The sequence below is a fragment of the Mus pahari genome, chromosome 10 (assembly GCF_900095145.1).
Source record: "Mus pahari chromosome 10, PAHARI_EIJ_v1.1, whole genome shotgun sequence".
In the NCBI taxonomy this organism is placed as follows: Eukaryota; Metazoa; Chordata; class Mammalia; order Rodentia; family Muridae; genus Mus; species Mus pahari.
The window spans coordinates 31,922,899-31,950,376 of record NC_034599.1 but is presented as its reverse complement, the minus strand read 5'-3'; the positions used below and the strand labels follow the sequence as shown (position 1 = coordinate 31,950,376).

Here is a 27,478-nt window from a genome sequence, read left to right as displayed (position 1 = left end):
GTCCAGCTTCTTGAGCTCTTTGTATATATTGGATATTAGTCCTCTATCAGATTTAGGATTGGTAAAAATCCTTTCCCAATCTGTTGGTGGCCTAAAAGGGTTATTTCTGATGTATAACTTAATAATGTTCACTGCGGGTTTTGTAGCTGTTATCAGAACTTAAAAGTTTCCTTTTCCTTTCTTTCTTTTCTACTTTACTAAAAACTTTTTAAAAATAACTTTTAAAATTTCATTTTATGTGCATTAATGTGAAGGTGTCAGGTCCCTCGGAACTGGAGTTACAGACAATTATGAACTGCCATGTGTGTGCTGGGAATTGAATTCCGGTCCTTTGGAAGAATAAACAGTGCTCTTAACCACCAAGCCATCTCTTTAGCACAACTAAAAACTTTTAGTCAAGAATAAACATTATATTTTACAAATATTTGCTTTGTGGTGTATTGAGATGATTTGTCTCTTTAATCTGTTAATGTGGCCAAAAATTTATGAAAGGTGATGGGAATTCTGGTCTCCTGGAGTTCTCCTCCTAAAGAGCAAGTTGTTGTTAAAGCTTGAGCCTGGCCGCTGATTTACTCTTAAGCTTCCTGTTCTGGGGGAATCTCTCACACCCACACATGGTTTTGTTATTGTCATCAGTGTTGAGTGGATGTCAGTGACATATCTTTGAACTTCCAGAACTGATCATCAAATAAATCCCTTCTCTTTTATAAGGTTTACCGGCTTCAGGTGTTTCGTTTCAGTGATAACAAAATGGATAAATAAGAAAGTCAGGAGTAGCTGATGCTGACTCAGGCAAGCAAGAAGTAAGGCTACACTCCTGCTTGCATATCTTTCTAGATGTTCTTTTTATTTTAATATTGATTGATTGATTTTTGTTTTTTTGAGACAGGGTTTCTCTGTGTAGATAAAAGGAGTTCATTTTTCGTTTTATCTCCACTCAGAAACTAGACAATGGAGTGTCATACCAACCCCAGAAGGTTCTGTGTGACAAGTTTTTTTTTTTTTTTTAAAGATTTATTTATTTACTTATTATATGTAAGTACACTGTAGTTGTCTTTAGATCTTGTTACGGATGGTTATGAGCCACCATGTGGTTGCTGGGATTTGAACTCCGGACCTTCGGAAGAGCAGTCATGTGCTCTTACCCACTGAGTCATCTCACCAGCCCCCGTGTGTGACAAGTTTTATAGACTGAGGCGAAAACTTTAAAAGAAGGAGGCCTCCTGGAACTGGTTGTGGAACTCTTGGCTGGCGTAAAATATTGAGCCGTAGTTCTCTTGGCAACTTACCTGTTTTATCTTTTTTATTTCCTTTTTTATTTATGAGATGTTCTTGATAGCTTAGGCTAAGATCTTAAGTGAGAATATTGGGTAAGAAACCATCCCTTGAGATGGAGTCACTAACCATGACTTTATCTCTGCGAAAATCAGTGCTTTACTTTATAAATCATGTATAAGATAGCATTTATTAATAAATAAAAACTTTCTCAACAATAAAGTTTTATATGGCTAAACGTGTCATAGGAAGTAATTTTGATATATTGTTTAAGAAAGCCTTAAATAAACAAATTAAAATAGTTTAAATTTATGTTTTAAAGACTTAAAAAAATCAGGTATTAGATGTTAAACAGTAACTGATCATAAAGATTTATTAACTTGTTCTTAGAAAATTGTCACTAGCCTTAGATGATTTTTGTATAGAAAACTGTCACTAGCCTTAGATGATTTTTGTATTTTACTGTGCCAAATGATTATAATAATATCCATTCTACCTGACAGTTTTATTAAATACACTTTTTAGAAGTTGTAATATTTAGATGATTTTGTATTTTACTGTGTCAAATGGTTATAACAATATGTGTTTTATTTGACTGTTTCACTAAACATCTTCTCAGAGTTGTAATACTTGTTTCTTTATACATAAAAACCCTTGTTTGAGAACTGCAAAATACACTCAGATTCAAACTGCCTCTGTGTTTGTTTCTGTTTGTGACCACCAAATCCTTACCCACCTAGCCTCGAAGACCCTCGTCCCAGAGACCCCCATACTCACCTGACTGGGGTGGTCCGTGACAATGGATTATTGCTATCCATCCTGAGTGTAAGGTATTCTGCTTCTGCAGCTGATCTGCCTGACTTAGTCATTTTTTTAAGGCTGGCTTCAATACTGACACAGCAGGAAGCTAGGTAAAGGCAGGGAATTATGCTTCTCTAAGTTGAAGGGAGAAAAGGGGAGGGGGACTTATATCTGTCCTTTGTTCTCTCTACTTACAGGGTCCCCAATGGAGGAGCTAGAGAAAAGACCCAAGGAGCAGAAGGAATTTGCAGCCAGTCCCATAGAAGGAACAACAATATGAACCAACCAATACCCCCAGTACTCCCAGGAACTAAACCACCAACCAAACAGTACACATGGGGGGACTCATGACTCCAGCTGCATATGTAGCAGAGGATGGCCTAGTTGGTCATCAATGAGAGGAGAGGCCCTTGGTCCTGTGAAGGCTCGATGTCCCAGTGTAGGGGAATGCCAGGGCCAAGAAGCAGGAGTGGGTGGGTTGGTGAACAGGGGGAGTAGGGAGGGAATAGGGGTTTTTGAGGGGAAACCAGGAAAGGGGATAACAGAGAAAATATCTAATTTAAAAAAAAAAAAAAAAAAAAAAAAAAATGCCCGGGGCGTGGTTCCACATGGTGAAAAAAAAAAAAAAAAACTCACTGCAGGTCTACACATAAATTCAGTCATACATTGAAAAAGAGGTTATAACAGAGAATGCCTACATGCATATGCACTAGGAGCAATTATCTGGCTTAACTTTCACTATTTGTCACTAGTTTACTGGGTCATGGAAAGTTTAAGATTGTAACTAAGCTGTCATTAAAGTTTTGACAAGGGGCTGGTGAGATGGCTCAGTGGGTAAGAGCACCTGACTGCTCTTCCAAAGGTCCGGAGTTCAAATCCCAGCAACCACATGGTGGCTCATAACCATCCGTAACAAGATCCGACGCCCTCTTCTGGAGTGTCTGAAGACAGCTACAGTATACTTACATATAATAAATAAATAAATCTTTAAAGTTTTGACAAACTCAGTTAATATCTTCTCTCCTGTTTTTGCACCTTGGGTCCTGTAGTGTATACCTTCTTTATGACCTTCAGTTAATGATTTCTGTAACTCCTTGGAATGTGCCCTAAGTTTTAGAAGTCTGCTGTTATCTCAGAAGCATTTAAGCAGTCCTGTTATAAAAGGAACTGGAATGTCTCTGTGGGTGTTGCCATTTGGAAGCAATAGTAACTCTTGTATGCTAGATGTTTCTGCAGAATAACCGCTTTCTTTTTGTCTTTGCATACTATCTGAGTCTGGGGTCTTTCTTCAGCCATTTTCAGACCCTTACAGACATCCTCTTTATTTTTGTAGTACTCTAATTTGCAGTATGGAGTCTATGCATTGCTAGACAGGTGCTATCACTGAATTACCTTAGTTCCTTTTCTCACCTTTTGTAATTTATTTTGAGACAAAGTCTTGCTCAGTTGTCCAGACTGGCTTTGCATTCACGTAGTCCAGACAATCCTTGACTTTTTGACCCTCCTTAACGTACGAGTAGCCTGGATTATAGGAGTGTGCCATCACCACGCCCAGCCTATAGTCCATTTGTTTTATGTAAATAGTAACGCAGCTTAGTTTGCTTAGCATTTGCTTTGTTTATCTTTTCCAGTAACTTTACTTTCAACCTTTCCAAACCATTGTTTCCAATGTATTTCAATTCAATGGCAAATGTAAGGATTTAAAAAAATGCAATCTGACATACCTCTGTATTTTCACTGGATAATTTAGATCATTTACAATTTAGTTCTTTTCCTATTATTATTTTTTCTGTTTTGTATTGTCTACATTTTCTTTTTTATCCTCTTTTTCTCTTTTCTTGGAAGTTGAAGAATGGATTGGATTTATATCTGTATCCTCAATATGCTTCCTTCTTTATTGGTGAATTAAATATACATGTAATGTATAAAAATATAATATATAACATGTGGGTTGTATTATAATCATAGTAGGTGTACTATGTGGATATATGTACTAAAAGTATAAACCGATATATATAAAAGTATAAACTGATATATGTCATGCAGTTCAAGCTGGCTTGAAATTCCTTACAGAGCCAATTTTCACTTTGGACTTCTGATCTTTAGTTGTTATTCATATCTTCTCTATGAATATTTATTAAAACCTGAAGTTATTACCTTAACCACTTCCTCTTTCCCAAAAAATTCAAATATGTTGAAATAGTTTAATTCTGACGAATCCTCTCAACTTAAGTCCTATTATTTGCCTATTTGAGGACTGCAGATTATACACTATCATTTTTAAAGGCCTTAATCAGATCTATTTATCATTTATTTGCCTGTCCTCATCTCTCAAGCCTTTACTTTGGAATAATTTTCTGTCATGTATTTCTGTGAAAAGTTCCTTTGATATTCATGGGAACACCCAGGTTTTGTTTTATTTGATGATATATTTACTTTATTCTCATATAGGAAAGTCTGTTTTTACTAGGCAACATACTCTTAGTTTGCAGTCATTTTTGTTGCTCTCTTAAAAGAAATTGCTCTACTTCCAAAGGATGTTCACCATTACTGTCTTCTAAAGGTAGAAGGTTCATTTCTCTCTCTTCTCTCATCTTTCCTCTCTCCTCTCTCCTCCTCTCTTCTCTCTTCTCTCTTCTCTCTCTCTCTCTCTCTCTCTCTCTCTCTCTCTCTCTCTCTCTCTCTGCTTTTAAGATTTTTCACTTTGTCTTTGGCTTACTGAATTTTTACTACCATTTATGCATATTTATTGCTTGTTAATTATTTCATGTATTTATAAGTTTTAGAAAACATCTAGGGTTGGAGAGATGGCCTAGTGCTTAAGAACACTGGCTGTTCTTCCAGAGGACCTGAGTTTGATTTCTAGCACCCACATGGTAGCTCATGTCTGTAGCTTCTATTCAGGGTATCCCATGTCCTCTTCTGGCCTCTAAAGACACTGCATGCATGAGTGTACAGATATACATGCAGACAAAACATCCATACACCTAAAATAAAAATAAAGGAAAAAAATTTAAGAAGGAAAGAATGATCTATTATCTTTTAAAATAATGGCTGTCCGGGCTGGATGTGCTAAACCAAGCTTTTAATCTTAGCACTCAGGAGGCAGAAACAAGCAGGTTTCTTTGAGTTTGAAACCAGCCTAATAGTCTACATAGAATGTTCCAGGGCAGCCAGGGCAGCCAGGGCAGCCAGGGCAGCCAGGGCAGCCAGGGCAGCCAGGGCAGCCAGGGCAGCCAGGGCAGCCAGGTCAGCCAGGGCAGCCAGGGCAGCCAGGGCAGCATACTGAGACCCTGTCTCAGAAAAGACACACACATAAAAAGCTTCCTGGGGCTGATGAGATGGCTCAGCAGTTAAGAGTGCATGCTACTCTATTAGAGGACCCAGGTTGGGCTCCTAGACTCTTGTCAGGCAGCTCCAAGGGATGTGACACCTGTAATGACTCTGGCCTGCAACGGCACCTGCACTTATATGCACCACATACAATGAAAAATAAGATAAATCTTTTAAAAAAAGATTTACTTATTATATGTAAGTACACTGTAGCTGTCTTTATACACACCAGAAGAAGGCATCAGATCTCATTACGGATGGTTGTGAGCCACCATGTGGTTGATGGAATTTGAACTAAGGACCTCAGGAAGAGCATTCGGTGTTCTTCCTCCAGCCTATCTCTCCAGCCCTAAGATAAATCTTTAAAAATAATAATGTCTTCCCTTCCATTCTCTCTACGGAGGTCTGAATAAAATGTGCTACATTTTCATTCTAAATGACATACCCCTTAATCTCCATTTCATATTTCCATCTTCACGTCTTTTGGTTTGAATAGTGTCAGAGCTATATTCAAATTAGCTCTGAATAGATTAAATCAATCTATTCAGATTTATTTAATGTGCATTTTAATGCTTTTGACTACTTTTTGCTGCTTTTGTGCTTTTGTGAGACATGGTCTCATATTACCCATACTGCTCTGGAACTCCTGATCCCTCTGCTTTCATCTCCAAAGGGTATGAGCCCCCACACCCACTTAACAGTTTATTTTAATTAATTTTGTATATATTACATTAATTATTTAGTGTGTGTGTGTGTGTGTGTGTGTGTGCATGAGCGTGCACGCCTGTGCCACAGCATTCATGAGGAAGTCAAGAGGCTACTGGTAGTAGTCAGTTCCACCAGGTGAGCTCTGGGGATCAAGCTCGGGGTGTAAGCTCTGACGTCAAGTGCCTTAACCTGCTGAGCCATCTCCCTAGTCCCATTTTTATGAAAGTCTACCTTGTTCCTTTTCTAATTTGATCACTGTTACAAGCTTTGTGGTCTTGCTGTCTTCTGTTCCTTTCAGCATTCCATCACTATCTCGTATTTGATAATTCTAGCATTTTAAGGCTTTGAAGGTTTGAATCTATTGCATCTTAAATTGATGCTCAGTCATGGCGATTTGTTTCCTTGTATATTTATTAACCTTTTGTTGTTGTTGTTTATGGTAATTCTCCCCAATGCCTGAGATAGGGCTTTACTGTATAGCCCAGATTGGTTTAAATTATGTGACCCACCTTCATCAACATTCCAGTTGCTGAGATCACAGATATCACCATATCTGTTAATTTGATTTTGATTGATTTTAATATCAGAAAATTTAGAATCCTTTTCTCCACAGAAGACTAGCAGTTTCATTTGCCAGCTGTCTTGTGCGCCTTTAGCAGTGAGCCCCCTTTCTAGGACATCACCTTAATCTACGTGTCTCAGATCCAGCTCTTCTTACCTTGTCAGTGGGTTAAGCATAGTTTTTCAATACAATTCTAATGCAAACAAAATATGCAGGGTAATTCCCTATTTTATTAGTACTAAAGCACTCTGGATTTGTTTGGATTTTATTTTGTTTCTGGTTCCCTGGAAATTTCTCCTGGTAATATCAACTAAATATAGTGTACTCAGGCAGGATCAAGCTGTTCTGAAACAGGAAGAACTTTGGAATACCCAGTCTCAAGTATCCAGTCTCAGCTGGGTTAGTTATGACTCACCTACTGCAATCTGGCTTTAACTCCTGCTCATGACGACTGGAGCTCCTTATGCCCCCTTGTTGCCAATTTTTTTTTTTCTTTTATGATTCTTTCTTCTTCTTTCCTGGGGATCAAACTTAGGGACTTATCTTTCCTAGGAATCAAACACTGGGCAAGCACTGCGTCATAGATCTACAGATCAATCCCTGATCTTCACTTTGAATTCTTTTTCATACACGAAGCTCTCTAAGGTCCTGGCTGTTCTATCACTCCACCCCACCCCTTCACCTCTTTGGTTTCTTTGAAAGAGGGCATCATCTTGTGCTTCAGCTGGTTTTGACCTTGAGGTCCTCCTTCATGAGCTTTCCAAGCACTGAGATTGTAGGCATGCACTGTCACACCTGTCCTGTCGTTCCCAAAAGTCCCTCCTTTGGCTTCTTGGCGACCTTCCCACCTATACTCCCACTCACCTTTCTCCCTATGCTTTTCAAGCCTTCTTTGGGAGATCCTTTCAACTCAGCTTCACAGAATACACTGACTGAGCTCCTGGAGGCCTATCGAGCTGTCCTCACTTCCTACCCTACACATTCTCCGACATGATCTGTTCGTAGCAAGGGCTCAGTATTTAGAATTCCCCGTGTGTATTGCTCCAGCAAGGCTTTTGTACATGCTTCTCCTTGGAATGTGTCCTCCTATCCTTTTGTAACCCCTGGTATATGTTCCCTGAGTACTTTAAATTGTATTGTAATAATCTGTTCACTTACTGTCTTCCTTTGTGAGATTGTTTTCTGAGTAAAAGTCAGAGCATAATTGCATCTTTATAGTCAATGGTACACAAATGAATGTTTGTCTAAGAGAACAAACACATGAATGAGTGAATGAATGAATAAATGAATGAATGAATGAGAGTGATGGCTTGGGAATGGATGATTTGCAATATGGAAAGAAAGTGAAGGCAGTAAATGAAGAAGAAAGGAGATAACTTGTACATTCAGGTTGTTCCTCTGTTCCTTTTGCTTATGTGGAAATAAAATTATTTCATTTCATCAAAAGTTTATTGAGCATCCAGGTTGTGCTATGCACTCTGCTAGATGCTAAGTGAATACAAAGATGAAGATCAAAACAAAGCAAAACAAAATTAAAAAACAAAAAACAAAAACAAAAAAACCCCACTTCTTTATTTACCCCCAATTTAAGGCAAATTTGGCTTGAGTCTGGGAAGCCAGCCCGGCAGGGATTCAGCACCAGGGTGTGGCATGCTCTCATCTCACTACATCCCTCACCCCTGTATCTCAAGGCTGAGCAACAGGTAGTCCTCCAAGTCTTGCATCTCCTAACCTGCCTGCACTATCGCCTACAAGCGCTATTTTATGGTGGATGAGGCACCTGGGGAGGTTAGTGGATTGTGGGTTCTGGCTAAGTAAGGAGAGCTGCAGACACACCTGCCACGTGAGCAGGTGGAAGGATAGGGGAACTGAGAGTCATGCTGGTGGGGTGAGGGGACACAGGCAAACCAGAAATCTTGGTGCCTGCAGGGCCGGGGTGAAGTGCGTTCTGGTGTGGAGGTGATGGATACCGGGCCTTGGAAGTTGTTCATGAGATGATGCAGAAGTAAAGATGAAGTTGTATGAATTGAGGAGGGACAAGAGATGCAAGGGTTCCTGGGGGAATTGGGGAAGAGAGGCCGGAACGCCCGGGGCCTTCTTGTCTTTCATCTAGTCATGTACTGTTTTTACAAGTACACTATTTTCTTTTTTTCAAAATGCCCCAAGTGGTAGTGGCTTGGGAGTGGCCCGGCCCCTTTGTCTTCTGACTTTAGTACATATTAGGGAACTGGCATTGTTCACTGTCCTGGGTTCTGAGCATCTAGGATGGAGGCAGGTGGAAAGCAGGAGGCGAGGGGGGTTGGCCATCCTTGCTTTGACATGTTGGGGCATGTTAAGCTTCTTCCTCTTTCTCTGGAAAGTGGAATCATATTTTTCTTACAGCTCCAGGAAGCTTCTCAACCTTCCTGGGGATGATTGAAAGCTTGTTTTGTAAAACAACAGTCAGGAAGAAGAGCATGAATGGTTAAAACCAGATCCTTGTCAGGGGCAGCTTGCTGGGTCGTCTAGGAACAAGCTCACCCACATTCTCATGAACACAGACAGGAATAAAGACCAGTACGGCACACTTTTGGGGAGGCCATTGGAGGCCACCAAGCACTGGGAGCCTGATAGTTTGTCCTGGCCTAGCCCCAAGTTCCCAGGGTCTTATGAACGCATCTGGGGTTCACTCTTATCACCTGGAAAGATGGGGAAGCAGGTGTCCAGAAAAGGTCCTTAAGACAACGACTCCTTTGTGATCAGAACAGGCCCTGTGCACCCAGGAACCAGTATCAGATTTTTCTTTAGTTTTAGGACAATGTGTGTTCGGGGGTAAGTGGCCTCTAAATTGGGCTGGGGGAAAAACTACCACAGACTTTAGGGATCGGAAGTATGTGGAATTAGGAGGAGGATGGGAAGTATAAACACTGCCAGCGGGCGCATAGGATCGTCTCACTGGGTAAAATTACTGTTAGTTTCCATAAAATCCTTTAGGGGATTGGGCCATAAATTTAATAATCTATGTAGTCCTAAGAGGGCACAGCTCATACCCGCTGAGAACATAGCCAGAGAACACAGCCAGTAAACCCAGCGCACATGCAACCGGGTTTAACACCAAGATCAGCCATTTGTGCAAACTCACACGCGTGTGCACCCTAAACAGGGATCAGGCCACGATCTCCTCTCACTCCTGGCCAGAGGCATCAGGACTTCTCAGCCTCCCCCCAGCCGCGGACAGCAGATCGTGGGCAACCGCAGAGGGCTCTCGAGGAGGCTCAGGCACTGATCTCCACCTGCCCTGCCTCGTCCTGCTCCCGGATTCTCTGCACACCAGCAGTCCGCAGTGAGCGCGAAGAGCTGCGCGAGCGGCCGGGCGAGCTCGGGGCCCGCGGTGGCGACGTGTGCGTCCGGCCAGTGGCAGGGGAACGTGCTGGGGAGCGCGGGTAACGGCGGGCTGAGCGGATGGGGAGCCCTGGAGAGCGGCCCGGCACGGGCGGCGACACGGAGTAGCCAGGAGGACCAGGTTCTGTGGTGCTCCGCGGCTCTGTAGCAGGGTTCTCATCCGGCTCTGAGGAATCCTGCAAACACAGGCGATGCAAGGATCAGTAGTAGTCCCCTGAACCCAATCTGGGAGCTCTTTTGTTTTAGGGACTGGGACTAAAGAGGCACACGCAGGTTGTGTGTGTAGTGTGTCTCTCGGGAGTTTCCAGCCACACCCGTCACATCCAGCTAGACAGCAGACAACATCTTGTTTGGCCCAGACATGTGACAGGTACTTAGTAAACGTTTACATGACTCAGAGCCTCGTCTATCCTCTTAAAGTTCTGGCAAATAGGTCTATTGCATGTGAGCAGAGAAGAGCGTAAGGGCTCTGGCGACCACCAAGTAGGTCTTGTGAATAGTCTGGACATGGTGGGAGCTAGGGTGGTCCATGAGATTGCCTGCTGACCATTGCCTATATTGTGACGAGCGGGTCTGCCATTCATTTGCTTGTTTTGCCCTTCTCACGTTGTTTTGTCTCTCTGTCTCATTTTCCAGTTTCTAAAGTGGGGATTTTTGCAAGTACTGCAGAAATACAAAGATTTCTGCAAACATTGCAAAAGAATGGCCACGTCACACGCTCCCTAGCATGCTTGTACATGTATCCTTGACAGAGTAGCTTACCTTATCCTTCAAGATATAGAGTGCCATTGGGTTCTTCCGCTCCTGTTCTCCACTTCGGGGTAGGGTATCTGCTGCACAGGGAAAGAATGGGGGGTCTGCTCTACGGACAGATCTTCTACACCAGTGGTTTTCAACCTTGCTAATGTTGCAACCCTTAATGAAGTTCCTCGTGTTGTGATGATCCCCAACCATAAAATTATTTTTGTTGTTATTTCATACCTGCAATTTCGCTATTGTTATGAATCATAGTGTAAACATCTGTTTTGTGATGATCTTAGGCGATCTTTGAGAAAAGGTCATTGGATCCCAAGAGGGTCATGCATGGCCCACAGGTTGAGAACCGCTGCTCTACACCGTCCAGCACCTATATTCTGTACCTGTACCCCCTTGACTCTGATGATTCCTCATCGCCCTCTTTTTCTTTTCCCAGGAGGCCTCTCCAATGTGAATGCTGATGGGCTGGGCCCACGGGTAGCTGGGAGCTTACCTTCTGATTTTAGGCGGTCATCATTCTGATCCATGTATTCCAAGGAGTTTTGCTTCTCCAACTTCCTCTTCTTCCTGAAAATCAATCCAGTCCCAGCCAAGAACAGACTTATTGACCACAAGACATCTAAGCAATGGACACAGAAAGGGTTCTAATGCCCACAGAGAAGATGGGGGAGGGAATGGTAGTCTTTGGAATGAGGCACATCTACGTTTGCATGTTAAAACTGTTGTTAGCATTGTGACCATAGGTAGGCCATTCATCCAGTGTGAGTTTCAGCATTCTTCCCCTTGTAAACTGTAGGTGCTTTGTCTTAAAAGGCAGTATGCTAACCCAGCTAGCTGTCAAACCCAAGGAGGAATCACCAGCAACTGTGCCAGGGTGGTCAGAAGTAACTGAGCACAGATGCAATTCCAAATACAATGGAAAAATACACTAGGAGGAAAACATTCAAAGAGCAGAGAAGAGAATTGGGAGCTGGGGTGGAGGGATAGCCTTTTATATATATATATATATATATATATATATATATATATATATATATATATATATGATAGCTGTAGTCACATACAATTGTAACCCCAGCACTGAGAAAGCAAAGGCAGGCAGAAGAATAACATCAGAGGTGTACCTCTGGCATCCACACACATGTGCATCCATACACACCCATGCCAACACCAACACGTACCCATACTCATACCTATAGAAACACACACACACCCACCCACCCACACACACACACACACACACACACACACACAGGGAAGAGAGAGAGAGAGACAGAGAGAGAGAGACAAAGACACACAGAGAGAGACAGAGACAGAGAGGTCGAGAGAGCACTTGGGAAATAAGGATATATAGCTCAGTAGTAGAATGTGACCCCAGATTTAATGCTAGACACATTCAATAGCTAAATTAACATTAAACTTGGGACTGAAATAGACTGAAGAAAAACAAAGGTGTAGAAGCTAACTAGTTACCTAGACTTTTTTGAGGGCTTCCAGCAGGCACAGACTGTCACCAGGGTCACAAGGAGGAAGATGCCTCCTGTAGACAAGATGATATAGAGGGAGCTTCTTCCTGAGGAGAGAGAGGCAGAACTTTGAAAGTAGGGGCACTTTGAGGAGGGGAGCAGGTATGGTGAGTAGAATATTAGCAGGGGAGGGAAGAGAAAAGGGCCCAGGCAGCATGGATAGGCAATGGCAGAGCTCATCTGGAGCCTGCCTCCTACTTGTGGCTGTCCTCCAAGGACTGTCAGCCCAACTCTACCCCTGTCTCACTCCCTCTAGACCAGCAGTTCTCAACTTGTGGGTTTTGATCCTCCCCTGCCCCGTGTGTGTGTGTGTGTGTGTGTGAAACAACACTTTCACAGGGTTGCTTTGCCTAAGACTATCAGAAAATGTAGATATTTATGTTATGATTAATAACAGCAGTGAAAGTAAAGTTATGAAGTAGTGATGAAAATCATTTTGTGGTTGGAAGTCACCTCAACATGAAGAACTAGATTAAAGGGTCACAGCATTAGAAAGGTTGAAAATCACTGCTCTAGACAGTCACTCTCTGGAATGCCTTTTGTCCCAGTGGATACTTGTACCTTGGGTAGGCAGGGAAACTTACTATACACGGTGATTTTGACAGGCAGACTGCGGACCTGGCTGATCGGGTTCTCCACCACACAGCTGTACAGGTCATCATCTTCCATGAGTACTCGGGTGATGGTGAGCACCTTTTGGTCAGGGGACAGGAGCATTCGGGAGTCATTGAGGAGGGGTTTGCCATCTTTCAGCCACGTGTAGCTAGGCTTGGTGCCATTCTCATGGGAGCAGTTGAGGGTGAAGGCCTCACTGAGCTCCAGCACAGTGGTTGAAGCAACCAACACCTGTGGCCTTGAAATAGGCACTGAGACCCAGAAACAGGAGGACAGAAATGCCTGTGAGTTATAGTCTACAACGAGCTTCCTTCCCCTTCTTTATTCTCCGCCTTCAACATCTAATAGTTCACTCTGTTGGCTGTGTCTCTCCAGAGGTCCCTAACTTACTCCTGCCCCATAATCCATCCATCCATCCATCCATCCATCCATCCATCCATCCATCCATCCATCCATTTATCCATCCATCCATACATACATACTTACATACATACATGCATTTATTCATCCACCCATCCATCCATTTATTCATCCATCCATCCATCCATCCATTCATCCATCCATGAATCCACTCATCCATTCTTCATCCACTTAATCAAGCAACTTCTAGACTGAACAAAAAAGTCATGATGAATGTCTTCTAAATGCCCTTCTTCCTAAATGCCATTTCAAAATCACTGGGCTTTACTTAAACTGATCAAGCCTGGGAGACATTTTAACTGGAGAAAACCAGGTTCAGCTCTCTAGGTTTAACACTGGACTCCATCAGTTATAGGAGCTTGGGTAACTCTCTGTACCTCTGAAGAGAGTGACATTATCTATCCCTTGATTATTGTAAATGTTAAGTGTGCTGGCCCACACATGGCCCTCTATCCATGTTAGCTGTGCCTAGGTACCACCTTCTAATTGCCACTCAGCCTTTGCGTTACATTTTCTTGAGTCTAGCCTTAGTCCCAGTCTGGTTCTGCCTGCTTCCCTGCCGAGTGCTTTACCATCCACGGTGAGGTTGATGGTCTTCTCCCCGGTGAAGGTATCATCAGTGATGGAAATCTCCACTTCATAGGTTCCCTCATCTGCCAGCTGCAGGTCGCTGAGAAGCAAGGAGCCATTTTCAAAGAGCCGGATACGGTCTCGATAGTCAGGCCGCAGAGTGCCAATGACCTCTGTGCCTATAGACTGCACCACGGTCACTGGCTTGTCACGCTTCAGCTGCCACTTCACCACGGGCTTGTCGCTGCTGGTGCTACTGTACTGCACGGAAAGCAGGGCCGACTTCCCCACTGTGCCGTGGATCAGACGTACTGGGCTGGTGATGTTCACCCCCTCCAGGGGGACTGCAAACAGAGGCCCATTGGGGAAGACGGCAGTGTCAGGCCCTCAGCTCCACAGCCCATTTCCACCTTCAAGCCCTGTGATCTTCCTCACACTTTCAGACCCTTAACTTCCTGCCAGTCCTCGCTTCTTACCCATCAGCGCCATCTCCTCTCTTACAGAAGTTCTTTGCTCCCTCTCTCGTCTTTCTTTCCTCATAGCCATCCTGGGTCTTCTATGGCTTTGTCTTTCTTGCATTTTCCTCACTGCCTGCCTTTTGCACTTATACACAGTTTACATGTTCCTTTCCTAGAAATATTTATTGAACATCCTATGAGTCAAGTTTGATATGGAAGTAGTATGGCAGGAAATAGAGAAAACATGGGAAGTTAGATTCACAAAGAAAGAGGAATGTGAACTAATATAGTGCTCAGGAAGAAGAAGCCCAGAGGCCCCAAACACACAGGCACTTCCTAGGCACACCAAGAATCACTCTGCCCTTACCCCAGGTATAACAGCATCTTACCAGAAGGACTCAATAGAAAAGTTCTGTAACTGAAAAGGAAGTTCTGGGAATTCACCTAAATCCCAGCCCCATTTGTGTTCTCTACAGAGGAAGAATTTGAATGGAGAGAATAAAGAATTTGGAACCTTAAGGTCTTCCTAAATGGGGGTCTACTCCTTATTGGCTGGGTGCATTTAGAACAATCTTTCTAAGCCCCATTCTTCTCATTTATATAATAAAAATAGTGACCATAAACCAGGCCCTAAACTGTTGTCCCATTTCTTTGGAAGTAGAGGCAGGAGGATCAGAAATCCAAGATCATGACTACACAGTAAGTTGAAGCTCGAGGCCAACCTAGGACACATGAGACCCTGTCAAAAGGGGCTGGGGGGAGAAAACTAGGAAAGCAGGGCTGTGCTCTTCCGTCTCTTCTTTTACTTGTACTAGACAGTCCCGACCAAATCAGGAGCTAAGTGAGCTAAAAGGTTGGTTATGGTAAACAACTTTTATTTAAACAACTCTTATTTGCTAAACGCATTCGATTCACTTTAAAGAGCAGGTGCTTTGTAAGGTATGACTCCTTTCTGTAAATGGTCAAGGAAAGGCCACTTTCCCACCTCTCCATGGCTCAGTTTTTTTTTCCTTTGTACAATAAAGCAGTTAGGTAGACCAAATGATCGCTAAGCAATGTCCAAATCTCACATTCTACCATCGTCGTCCAGGTATCTCCAAACCTCAAGGTATGGCCCTGCAGATTAAAACTGTTATAGGTGGGATTAGCTGAATACCATTTGCTTGTAGGAAGGAAGCCTCAGGTTGAGGAAGTTAGAATGGTCAAAGACAACTATTTGGAAACCTTTTCTTTTGTCCCATCTTGTCTTGAGAGTCTTGCTTGGCTCTTCAGATTGACAGCTATCTCACAATCCTCCTGCCTCTACCTCCAGAGTACAGGGATGACAGAAGTGTGCCCAAACACCCATCTCATAAGTGTTGTCATATTGATTTTTGAGATAACTTCTCAGGTATCCAAGACTGTTCTCAAACTGGCTATATCTCCAAGAATGGCTTGAGTTTATGATCTTCCTGCCTCTACCTCCCAAGTCCTGAGCTTGTAGATGTGTCACCACACACAGTTTATGCAGTGCTTAGGATAATCCTAGGGCTTCATGCATACTACGCAAGTACTTTTTCAATTGAGTTACATTCCAGCACCTCAAACATTACTTTTAAGGATTTATTTTTATTTTATGTGAATGAGTGTTTTGCCTGAATGCGTGTAGGCTCACCACATGTGTGCCTGGTGCCCAGGGAGGAAAGAAGAGGGTGTCAAGGCCTGTGGAAATGAAGTTACAGATAGTGTTACCTGTCCTATAGGTGCTGAGAATTGAACCTGGGTCCTCTGCAAGAACAAGTGCTCATAACTGCTGAGCCATCTCTCCAGCCTTAAATGTTATTCTTTTCTTTGTTTTTAAATTATCTGTATGTATGCGTGTCTATGTGAATGCATATCATATGAGTATGGGTGCCTGTGGAGGCCAGAAGAGACATTGGATTATTTGGGATTGAAGTTAGAGGCTCTTGTGAGTCACTTGGCTTGAGTACTGGAAACTGAACTTGGGTCTTTTGGGAAATCAAGAAGTGCTCTTAACTGCTGAGCCTTCTCAAACATTTTTTTCCCTTTTTAAAAGACAGGGTTCTATCCACTGTGCAACCCTAGCTGGCCTGCAACTTGCTATATACACCAGGCTGACACACCTGCCTCTGCCTCCAATGTGCTGTGGTTAAATGCATTTCACATCATTCCTGGCCTCATCTCAAGCATTTTTTTTTAAAGCAGTAGTATTTTTGTTTTTCTAAAAATCTTACATAAAAATGGAAATAAATGAAAGAAGGTTCCATCTACCTTATTTTGGCAGAAGAGATGATGGGCACCTGAGTTCTCTCCTTCCCAGTAACAGAGAGCAGCTATTAATTTCTATGGACCTGTGTATCAGACTTAAATCCACTTGGCCAGATGTTCTGTAAAGTTTCTCTCAATGTTCATTATTGCCATAACTTAAATGGGATTACATGTCTAACACCTACTAGGTTCCATTCTCACCTAGACTTAGAAAAACAAGTCTAGCAATTTCAAAATTCCCTGAGCAGGCAAAGGAGCTTGCTGTGTATGACTTAGTGATGTTCAAATAGTGAGGAAGTATCTGCTCACTTCTCAGAACCCGGTCTGAAACTGGAGGATCAGCACATGTTAGTGCTAATCCCTCAGAGGTGAGCAAACTGGAGTCAGGAAGGGCTGGAGAGGGGCAGCCATGGTTAATCTGCATACTGCTCTCACAAAGGACCCAAGTTTAGGTCCCAGCACCCATATCAGGTGGCTCTCAAGTACTCATAACCCCAGCTCCAGGGGATCTGATGTCCTCTGTGAACACTTAATGCATACACGCACATATATAACACATACATATAAAAAAAATAAATATTTTAAAATTTTGACGTGCTGGAGAGATGGCTCAGCAGTTAAAAGTATTGACTGCTCTGCCAGAAGACATGAGGTTCAATTTCCAGCACCCAAATGGCAGCTTACAAGTTTCTATAGCTCGTTTCAGTTCCAACATCATACAGACACACACACACACACACACACACACACACACACACACACACAGGTAAAACAACCAATGCACACAGAATACAAACTTTGAATAACAGCCCTACTGTGGTTTTGATGTGTTTTGTCCCTCCAGTGTGTGTGTGTGTGTGTTGTTAAGACTTTTTCCCTAAGGTGGTGTTATTAGGAGAGAGTGGAGTAGCTTAGCTCCCTGGGAGTAATGCTTTTGGAGGGAATGAAGAAAGTTATTGTGTTAATTCTCCAGAAATTAAATTATTATAGAATGAGCCTAAGCTCTCTCTACCCCGTGTCAGCGTCCTGTTTAACTGATCTCTCTTCTCATAGGCATTCTTTGATGCCATCTATTGTACTATGACAGGATGAAGTTGAGGGTATTTTCCAGAGCTGGTGTTACGTTGTTTGGAAGTTCTACCTCCAAAACTATGAGCTAAATAAACTTTAATTCTTTAGAAACTGTTCAGTCATTGATATTTCATTATAGAAACGCAGAATTGGCTAATACAGATCTCAGGCACCAAATTCTGAGGCTTCTCATTTCCTTCTACCAGCGATATTCCTGGATCTTGGACAAGTAGAAGGTATTAATAACCTTTCTCTCTCCTGTAATCTCTGGTCTCTTTCTCTTGGGCTTCCCTGGGTTATATTGTCTTCTCTTCCATTCCAAGTTTTCCAGTAGCCATTTATGGTGATCTTTCTCCCTTAATTTTGCTGTTTTGTTTTGTTTTAAATCAATTTAGATTAAATTGTGGGTAAAACCATGGAGAAGATGCAGCCTTTGACTGCCTCCTAATTTGTCCTAGCTCAGGCAGCTGCCCTCCTTATGTTGTGAACATGGGTATGCCCACAAGCAGAAGGGATGAACGCACACTCATTGTAAGACGATGGCGCCATCTTTCTTAGACTCTGATGACAAGAACATTTTTGCTAAGCATGCACAGTTGCCTAGAAACTGGAAAGAATCTAAGTTTGGGTTTCATAACTTTCAGGAGACACAGAGAACTGGGACAGGAGCCAAAGCAGGACACAGAAATGAGGAAATGGCTAACACCTCAGGCTCAGAGTGGCAATAAAAGGGAGGATTATTCAACCTGGAGAAGCAATTAGTGTAATCATTGTCTCTGAGACATTGTGTAGAAAGTCTCTGTTCCCACCACAGGCAAAACAAAAGGAACTGACCATGTCTACAAGAAGTTCCTACCTCACTAAACAATGCCCTGGTGTTTGGGTCAGTAGCTTCTACTCAAGTAGGATTTGACCTCCCATGACACTGAGGAAAGGCAAACTTCAAGAGTGTGCCCAAGGAACTGTGGTTTCTCTATGCCCCATCCCTTTAAAGAATCACCTTCTACTGGTTGTCATACATTTATGGGACAAAGTCTTCACTTTGCCTTAAAGTCACCTTTAAAAAGCATCAGTGGGTTGGGGCCAAACTCATGCTGTAGGACTTGCCTCTCTTCACTGTACCCATATTCTCTAGCGCTAGCGACCACACTTGTACCCTTTTTTATTTGAAGCAAGTTTTATTTGCTTAGATCTATCTCCTTCCATTCGTTTGACCAACATAGATGCCTTTTCCTGGGCTTTCCCCAAATGTATTATTTCCATTTTGAAGTACGATCACCACACCCCTCATACAATAATCCAAGGGCAGCAAGAGTTTGTCCTTTGAAAGGAAGAATATTTTGTTTTCTGCTTTTGGTCTTCAACATCTTCCTTCTTATTTAATAATGATCCTGAGATGATCTTGAGGTAGGCAAGATAGATAAGCACAGAGGAAAAAGAGACAAGCTGTATGGTGCTTGAATGCTAATGTAACCATAGAGCTACATTACAGAAGACATCATAAGATTGCTCAGTTAGAAAAAGTCAACTTTACCCAGAACCACATAACATCACCTGGGGTCAGCAAGACCAACAAAAATAACTATCATCTGTCCTTTAATTCAGTCTTATGATATGTCTTTATCAAACCCTATTTCAAAACATTAACAATAGCAAAATAATAATAATTAATAATAATAATTTGACATATAATTTAATACACTACTATTCAAATCTCAGGAGACTTCCTTTCTTATTGTTATCAAGACAGATCAACAGAGAAGTCTAGAGAATAGAGAAGACCTGTGTATGATGTCCCAATTTATGACAAAGGTGACCATAGTGTAGCAAGGAGAGGTTTGTTGTCCTTGTATGACAGGACCACTGTTTCAGAGTTGCTTCCTCCCTTTGCCCTTCTCAAAAGTGCCCCTCCCTCTCTAACACTTTTGCACAATTATACTCCTCTCTTTTGCCAGGCATTCCCAATTCTGAAAGAGAAGTCCTGGTGCAACTGTCCTGCTAGGAATGAAGGTACTCTAAAGAGACACTGTGCTGTCCCTATGACCATCAGATACTGAAACAATGGTCTCCAAGGAACTGGAATGCCTCAGGAACCTTACGATCGGAGAAGGAAAGGTTAAAGCCTGATGCCAGCCAGGGGGAGAGTTCCTGTAGGTCTGACTTGTCAACCATCTTGCTTGAACAAGGATGGGTCAGGACCACACTGTTGACTAGGACTAGTTATATATACCTCTTGCTCTCTATATAGACCTAAACTTTGAGCCAGGCATGGTGGCGCACACCTTTAATCCCAGCACTCGGGAGGCAGAGGCAGGCAGATTTTGAGTTCGAGGCCAGCCTGGTCTACAAACTGAGTTCCAGGACAGCCAGGGCTATACAGAGAAACCCTGTCTTGAAAAACCAACCAACTAAACGAACAACCCCTAAACTTAATGTCTGTACTCCAAAGGCTGACTTGTAGGAGGGCCACTGGGCCTTTTTCTGTTCCTCTTCCCTATGTGGCTACACTGGACATCCTTTCTCTGCTTTTCACTATTATTTGTCTTCTTCTTCTTTTTGCATTTGTTTATTTGTTTGTTTGTGGAGGGCTCAGTACGTGCCCTAATGCACACTTCAGTTCTCTCCTCCCATTACGTGTGTGCCTGGGATCACAGTTAGACTGTGAGACTTGGCAACAAGTACCTACTGACTGAATAACCTCGCCAATCCCTTACTGTCTTTTTAATTGGCCCATAGAAGAAAAGTGTCTGAGCCTAGCTTGTTAGAGTTGCCAGGGCCAAGTCTCTGACTCCAACAGCTCTGGTAACATTACCTAATGGTTAGGTCCTGCTAACTCTGGTGACCTTTGTAACTCTCTCCTTAGTCTTTGGTTATGTGCACTGACCGACATAAAAACAGATACACTGATGTGAGGTTTAACTTGAAGAAAATAACGACCATTTAAATGAACTATAGGAGTTAGTCAGTAGGAGTTAGTCCGTCCCAGGAGGTTGAGGTCCGCGGAGTGAGTATTCCAGAGGAGAAAGAAGGAGATGCGTAGCTTGGATGAGAAAGAACTCTCCTCAGCGCTTACCCTTCCTGACTTACACTCCACTCCCACAAAACGTTTGTAGTCCTTCCCACTAATGTGTCTGTGTGCATGCATGTGCACAGATGTTCACTTATGCAGAGGCCAGGGGTGGACACTGCATGTCCTTCTCTGTTACCCTCTGCCTTATTCATGGAGACGGGGTCACTCTCTGAACGTGGGGCTAGGCTAGTAGACAGGAAGCCCCAACAATCTTCCCGACTCCTCCATAACTCCTCATGCTGGGTTGAACAGGCATGAACTTGACAACCGGAGTCTTTTTATGTGGGTTCTGAGCATTTGAACTCAGCTCTTTATACTTATGCAACAAGTACTCTTATTCATTGACTCCACTGAGCCATCTCCTTGGGCTCTAAGGTGGAACTTGAAGGATGATAGCCCCTTACAGACAACTTTTGAATAAACAGGGTCCTTCCCAGTACTGACCACTGAGTGGCAGGTTTCCTGGACTTATTCCAGTAACAATCATTATAACAAATAGTCCTGGGAGGTAAACATGTTGGGCATACATCAGTTCTACATAGGCTGAAGATCTAAGTATGAAAGGGTAAAAAACATTTTAAACAGGCCTGAGAATAGATATCAACTCCCTAGAGTACACATATACACAGACACACACAGACACACACAGACACACACACACACACAGACACACACACACACACACACACACACACACACTAAAACACAAAACAGGTAACAGGAAGCCGGGTGTGGTGGCTTATGCCAATAATCCCAGCAATTAGGATGAAGCAGAAAAATTGCTGTGAGTTTGAGGCCAGCCTGAGCTGCCATTGTGAGTTCCAGGGTAGCCTAGGCTAATGATTAAGAGTCTAGTTCAAATAAAAAACAAAGACATCAGAAAAAGAAAGCAACAACAACAACAACAACAACAACAACAACAACAACAAAACATCCAGGCAAGCCGGGCGTGGTGGCTCACGCCTTTAATCCCAGCACTCGGGAGGCAGAGGCAGGCAGATTTCTGAGTTCAAGGCCAGCCTGGTCTACAGAGTGAGTTCCAGGACAGCCAGNAAAAAAAAAAAAAAAAAAACCAAAAAAAACCCCAAAAAAACAAAACATACAGGCAACTCAATAGAAAGCTGTGCAAATATATTTGAACAAGGGCTGGAGAGATGACTCAGCAGTTGGGAGCACATACTATCCTTCCAGAGGGCCAGAGCTTGATTCCTGATACCACCTGCACTGGGTGACATGCAACCACCTGTAAGTTCATCATGTACATACTCACAACACACACACACACACACACACACACACACACACACACACGCACACACACACACACACACACACACTTAAAATAATATAAAACAAATACTTTTTTTTAAAGACTTGGAACAGGTATTTCAGAGAAAAATATATTCAATTGGCTGATAAAAATATGAAAAAAATGCAACTTGATTCTCAACTTGATTCTCATGGCAATGTAAGTTTAAACTATAACTTGATTCTATTTCATACTAGCTAGGACAAGAAGACTGGGAGATGATTGTCTCAGGAAGGCATTAGCTTTGTCAATAGGTTGATTGGTTAGTTGATGGTTAGTTCTAAGAGGACTATTAAAATATAAGGCCTGCGTGGAGGAATAGGTTGCCACCTTGGAGTCACTTGGTTCCAGTGCTTCTGGGCCTGGGCTTAGTGGCAGAACATCACAATGCTACAGAACACGAGGGAGAGCAAATCAGCTCATGGCCATGTATATTGTAGGTAAGAATCTGCACGTATACTCTGTAACTTGGATAATCACATGGGAGGAATGGGGGACTCAGTGGCCTTAGGCCTATGTGAATCCCCCGAGAGAGAGAGAGAGAGAGAAGAGGAGAAGGAGGAAAAAAGCACATGAAGAAATAAGAAGAAAGTTACCAACCATGAATTAAAAAGACAAGGCTCGAATGCCTGACTGGAGGGACAAGACTGTTGTTTGGATTGGTTCTTCATCTTTGTTCTTGTTCCCTATAGAATGAGCTACTTAGTGCCGGTCTGAGTAAAGCAAATCTGTGAATGGTAATAACTCCTAGATTGCTGGCTCTGTGAATAACATGCTGCTTAAAGATTCACTTCCTACTTCTGCTCACTGGCTTCTGTAGTAACAGGCAACACAAACTACTTGGGTTCATATCTTGGTGAGTGAGAAGCCAAAATAAACATAGCCAAGCCATAAAAGTGGAGTGGAGAAAGATTTATTACCTGAAGTAGCGAAGGAAAACGTAAGATTTATTTCTAAACCAATGTCCTCTTTGAACAAAGGAAGAGTGGGGATTTTATTCTAGGAGCCTGTACACACTCATAGAGGCTGGCCAAACCCTAAGCCTCATCACGTATACCCTGGGTATGTCAGTGTGGTGTGGAGTATATGTTTAGAAGATTACAGTCATGACAGTAGTGCTTCTGAGCATGCTCAGCTTGCACCGCCAAGTTTATGCTGAAAATGAAGGTTCTCAGAAGGCACATTAATACAGAAGTCATCTATGAAGGTGCCTGCTTGGTGGCTAAATGCCACTGAAATAAACATATAATTGGGTGATTCTGAGGTGATAGCATGATTTATTCTTATTTTGAGACAAGGTTTCACTATGTAGCCTTGGCTGGCCTGGAATTACTATGTAAACTATACTGGCCTTGAACTCACACAGATCCTCTTGCCTCTGCCTCCCCCAGAGTATTAGATTAAAGGTGTATGCCACCAACCTAGCCATGTCTGTTTCTTTGTCTAGGGGATGATTATATAAGCTCATTCACTTGTTAAGGGAACATCAGACTATACCCTTAAGCCTAATTCTTTTTCCTCTATGGCATCTTCAATTACACCATTTGTTAAACTGAGAAGCATCACCACTGCCCCTTAACAGCGAATTTAGGCTAAGAAGATAATGCGTGTGGTAGCTCATACCTGTAATCCCAGAACTCAGGAGGCTGAGGCATGAGAGTTGTCTTAGGCTCAGGCTAACATGGACCACAGTGTCAGACTGTTCTCAGTATCTACCCACCTCTCCAAACTCAGCACAGAAACTAGGCAGAGGAGCAGAAGAATCCAGAGAATAAAACTGCCATTGTTTGGATTCATACCTTTTAATGTTCATCAAGTTATCAACACCTTAGACTCTGGAAATGGTGTATTTGAACATTCTGTGAATGATGCTATGGTGAGTTTAAGAAGCTAAATTTGGCCAGATTTGAGGTCAGCAAGATGGTTTGGTGGGTGATGGTTCTTGTCACCAAACCTGACACCTGGGACCCACAGAGTAGAAAGAGAAAACTGACTTCTGAAAGTTGTCTTCTGACCTCTATAGTTTTGTGTCCCATTCCCACAAAATAATCAGATAACTGTGAAAACAAAAGAGGAGGCTGTGGTGGAGAAAACCTGACAGTCCACATCAGAACTTGAACTTGATTTTATGTGTATGAGTGTTTTGTCTGTGTGTATGACATGCACAGGCCTGTGCAGTGCCTGTGAGCGTTAGGGGTCGGAGGAAGGGTGGTCAGAAGAGACCACCATGTGGGTGCTTTGAACCAAACCTAGGTCTTCTGCAAGAGCAGCAGGCACTTTTAACTGAGTCATCTCTCTGACACATTCCAGCCAGTCTTAATACTACATTTTTCAGCTTTCACTGCAGTTAGGGATGGACATGTGTCAAAATTCTAGCCAATAGAATTAGTGGAAGTGAAATGTACCACTCAGAGACATATTTTGGTTCCCTCCCTTATATGTCTCTTTATGGTTGTATTTGTTAATTCATTAAGTTATTATTATTTTTTTTTTTAATTCTCTTTGGCCAGGCAAGACGGAGACTGGGAAATTTGTAAATTTGAGGCCACTCTGGTCTAAATAGCACCTTCCAGGCCAGCCAGAACTAGAGTGAGAAGACCTTATCTCAAACAAACAAACAACAAACAAACAAACAACAAACAAACATTCTCTATCTGGAATAAATAGAGTCAAACCCCACAGTGGTCCATGGACACACACTGAAGTAGACAGAATCCCATGAGCTAAGCTTCTTCCTTGAGGGCTGTATGCAGTACCATCTCTTGTTTCCCGGGCCTACACTACCGCTTCATTCCACTGACACATAATTAATAACAAAAACTTAAATTTTGGAATTTGTCTGTTCCAGAAGCTGGAATTTTCCAAAATAAACTGTAAAGATGCCAGAGACCTCTTTCAGAATTGGTACTTCTATGGCTTGATACAATAACAGTACAACAGTCTATGGCCCAACATTTAGCTCTCATAGGTTATAACTAACATTGTTTGTTTTTGAAAGGATCTTATGTAGCCCAGGCTGTACTCAAACTTACTATATAGTCAAAGATGGCCTTCAGCTCCTGATCCTCATATCTCTCTTAAGTGCTGAGATTACAAGCATACACCACCATGCCTGCCTCATAACTAATCTCTTATTAGCATAATATATAACTAGAAAATAGCTTTGATTGGGCTCACCTGCATCTCCTCAAACTCACATGCTGAAGTCCTCCTAATCTCCACCCCAAGCACTGCATCTCACAATCTGACTTCTTTTGGGGGTCTTTTCAGAGCCAAGGAATTAAGATGAGGTCATACTGTAGTAGGGCGGATCCATTTCCGCATAAGTCCTTGTAAAACTGGGACATTTGAACCCTGACACGAAAACAGGAAAACGCCACCTGAAGGCTGGAATTTTGCTGCCACGAGCCAAAGAAGCCTGGGACAGATCTGTCCTTAGTGTTCTCAGAGGGAGCGTGGCATGTCGGTACTTTGATCTCTAAGGTCTGCTTTTCAGAACTGCAAGACACCAACTTTCTGCCACCTAAACCGCCAGGTCTGTGCTGTTTTGTTTCATGGGCACAGAAGAATCAAATCGGCCTCCACCCTCATCTATTTTGCCTCGTTTCTCCTTCATTGCCTCACTGAAGACCAAGAGATCTGAAAAGTAAATCTGACCCTGCCAGTTCCCAAATTAAAGATCGTGCAGCTTCCCCATCGACCATTTTCAGACTCGGTCTCATTTTCTGAGAAAGGTTTACAAGGCGTCTACTGAACTCAGTTCACTCTTTCTCCCCAGCAATGCTGAACTTCTGGGCTCCGCCTAAACACACGAGACTATTTCAAGCTCTTGACCTTTGTTTCCCAACAATAATCTCACTCACTCTCCTACCTATTTTCCCCATCTTCTGAGACTCAGTGCAGACATTCTTTCTATAAGGAAACATTCCCTGGGTTTCAAGGCCCACCAGCATCCTGCCCCACCAGCCCCAGTTTCCTGGATGGAGGCAGGTGACTTTTTTTTTTTTTTTTGATTCCTGCTTTTTGTTAAAATGATCTATGTATCCGCTTGCCACATTAAGATGTGCATTTCTAGGCTCCCTGTAATTATGTGTATGAACATATAAATATCTACAGTACTTAAAATAAGACCAGTTCTCTATAGTGTTAATAGGGGGCGCTACAAGAGGTAGGTGTCTATGGCTTGGAGTAAATTATGACTAGGACTGACTGCTATCCTAAACCAGGAGGCTCATTATCTACAAAGCTTCTTTCATCTTTCACGCTGTTTGACACTCAGAGAAGTCACAGCAGAGGTTTGGGAGGTGCAAAACCAAGATTTCCCCTCCTCCTCCCACCAAGAGCTCACATAAGCCCTTAAAAAGAATGCTGGTCTGGCCCACGCCAGCAAGTCATCCCATAAGAAGTGGCATGATGCCTTCCAGTTAATGTACTGAATGCCGTGGGCGCTCCAAAGTCATGCAGCCTTTCGGGGAGGGGGCCAGGGGCCAGGCGGGAAGCACAGGGAATGAACAGATATATTCAACACTGATTCCTGAATTCACTGAGATGTTTCCCACGGCCACTGAGCGCTCTCCCCTCCTCCAGCCCCGAAGGTATTCAGGCTCTGCTCTCCCCTTCCCTCTGTCAAAAGCCCCCCAGTTCTTTTCTCTAGACCCTCTGGTCTCCTACCTGGCTGGATGAGAAGCAGGTAGACAAAAGGAGAGAGGCGCAGAGCCCTGGAGGCTCTTGACAGGGCTCCCCTTTCTCTCTTCATTTTGGGTGGCGTTCTCCAGCTCTGGTGCAGACAATTAGCATGATTTCTCCACTCCGGGCACGTCCCTTTGTACCACTCGGAGTTTCTCTGCCCGGGCACAACCCTGCCAACTTCCCTCTGAATACACAGAGCTCTGTGTGTTGCTGGCCTTGTTCTCTCCTCTCGCTTCGCTCAGACCTAGCATTTTCTACTTTCCAAGCCCTTCGCCCCCTAGTTTGGACAGGAGTATCTGTTTAGATGTTTATCTCGATAGCAGGTTCCATACTATGCGGCTCTGGTGGTCCAGTGGTTCTTGGCTTGTCTTTCAATAAAGTCCCACTCCCAAGGCAGAGGCAGATATGGGCTCAGTGTCCCAATCTAGAAGGCTCCACCTCACATTCCTCCTTCTGTTTCAGGACAGACTTCTAATAAGACAGAAAAGGTGGCAGGGCGGGTATGGGAGGGAGTGTTTTTTGGATATCTCTAGAAATGAGAGACATCAAAAAATTACTGAAGAAGTGGTGTTTTAGCCCACGAGAAGAAAATTGGAAAAGGGTTTGATGTCAGTTACTTTCATGCCTGTTCTAGTTGGGATTGTCTCTTATTACAGGTTCAGATAG

At 42.9% G+C, this 27,478-nt stretch overlaps 1 protein-coding gene across 1 annotated transcript; it reads right to left on the bottom strand.

Moving 5' to 3' along the window:
- Positions 1–8,172: 8,172 nt before the first annotated feature.
- On the bottom strand, positions 8,173–27,194 carry Hepacam (hepatic and glial cell adhesion molecule). Its single transcript, XM_021207641.2, has 7 exons — positions 26,795–27,194; positions 13,950–14,291; positions 12,927–13,208; positions 12,290–12,389; positions 11,310–11,383; positions 10,823–10,893; positions 8,173–10,236 (listed from the first exon to the last, which is right to left on the bottom strand). Exons 1-7 carry the CDS (start codon positions 26,877–26,879, stop codon positions 9,934–9,936), a joined length of 1,257 nt encoding a protein of 418 aa, XP_021063300.1. The 5' UTR covers positions 26,880–27,194; the 3' UTR covers positions 8,173–9,933.
- Positions 27,195–27,478: the final 284 nt, after the last annotated feature.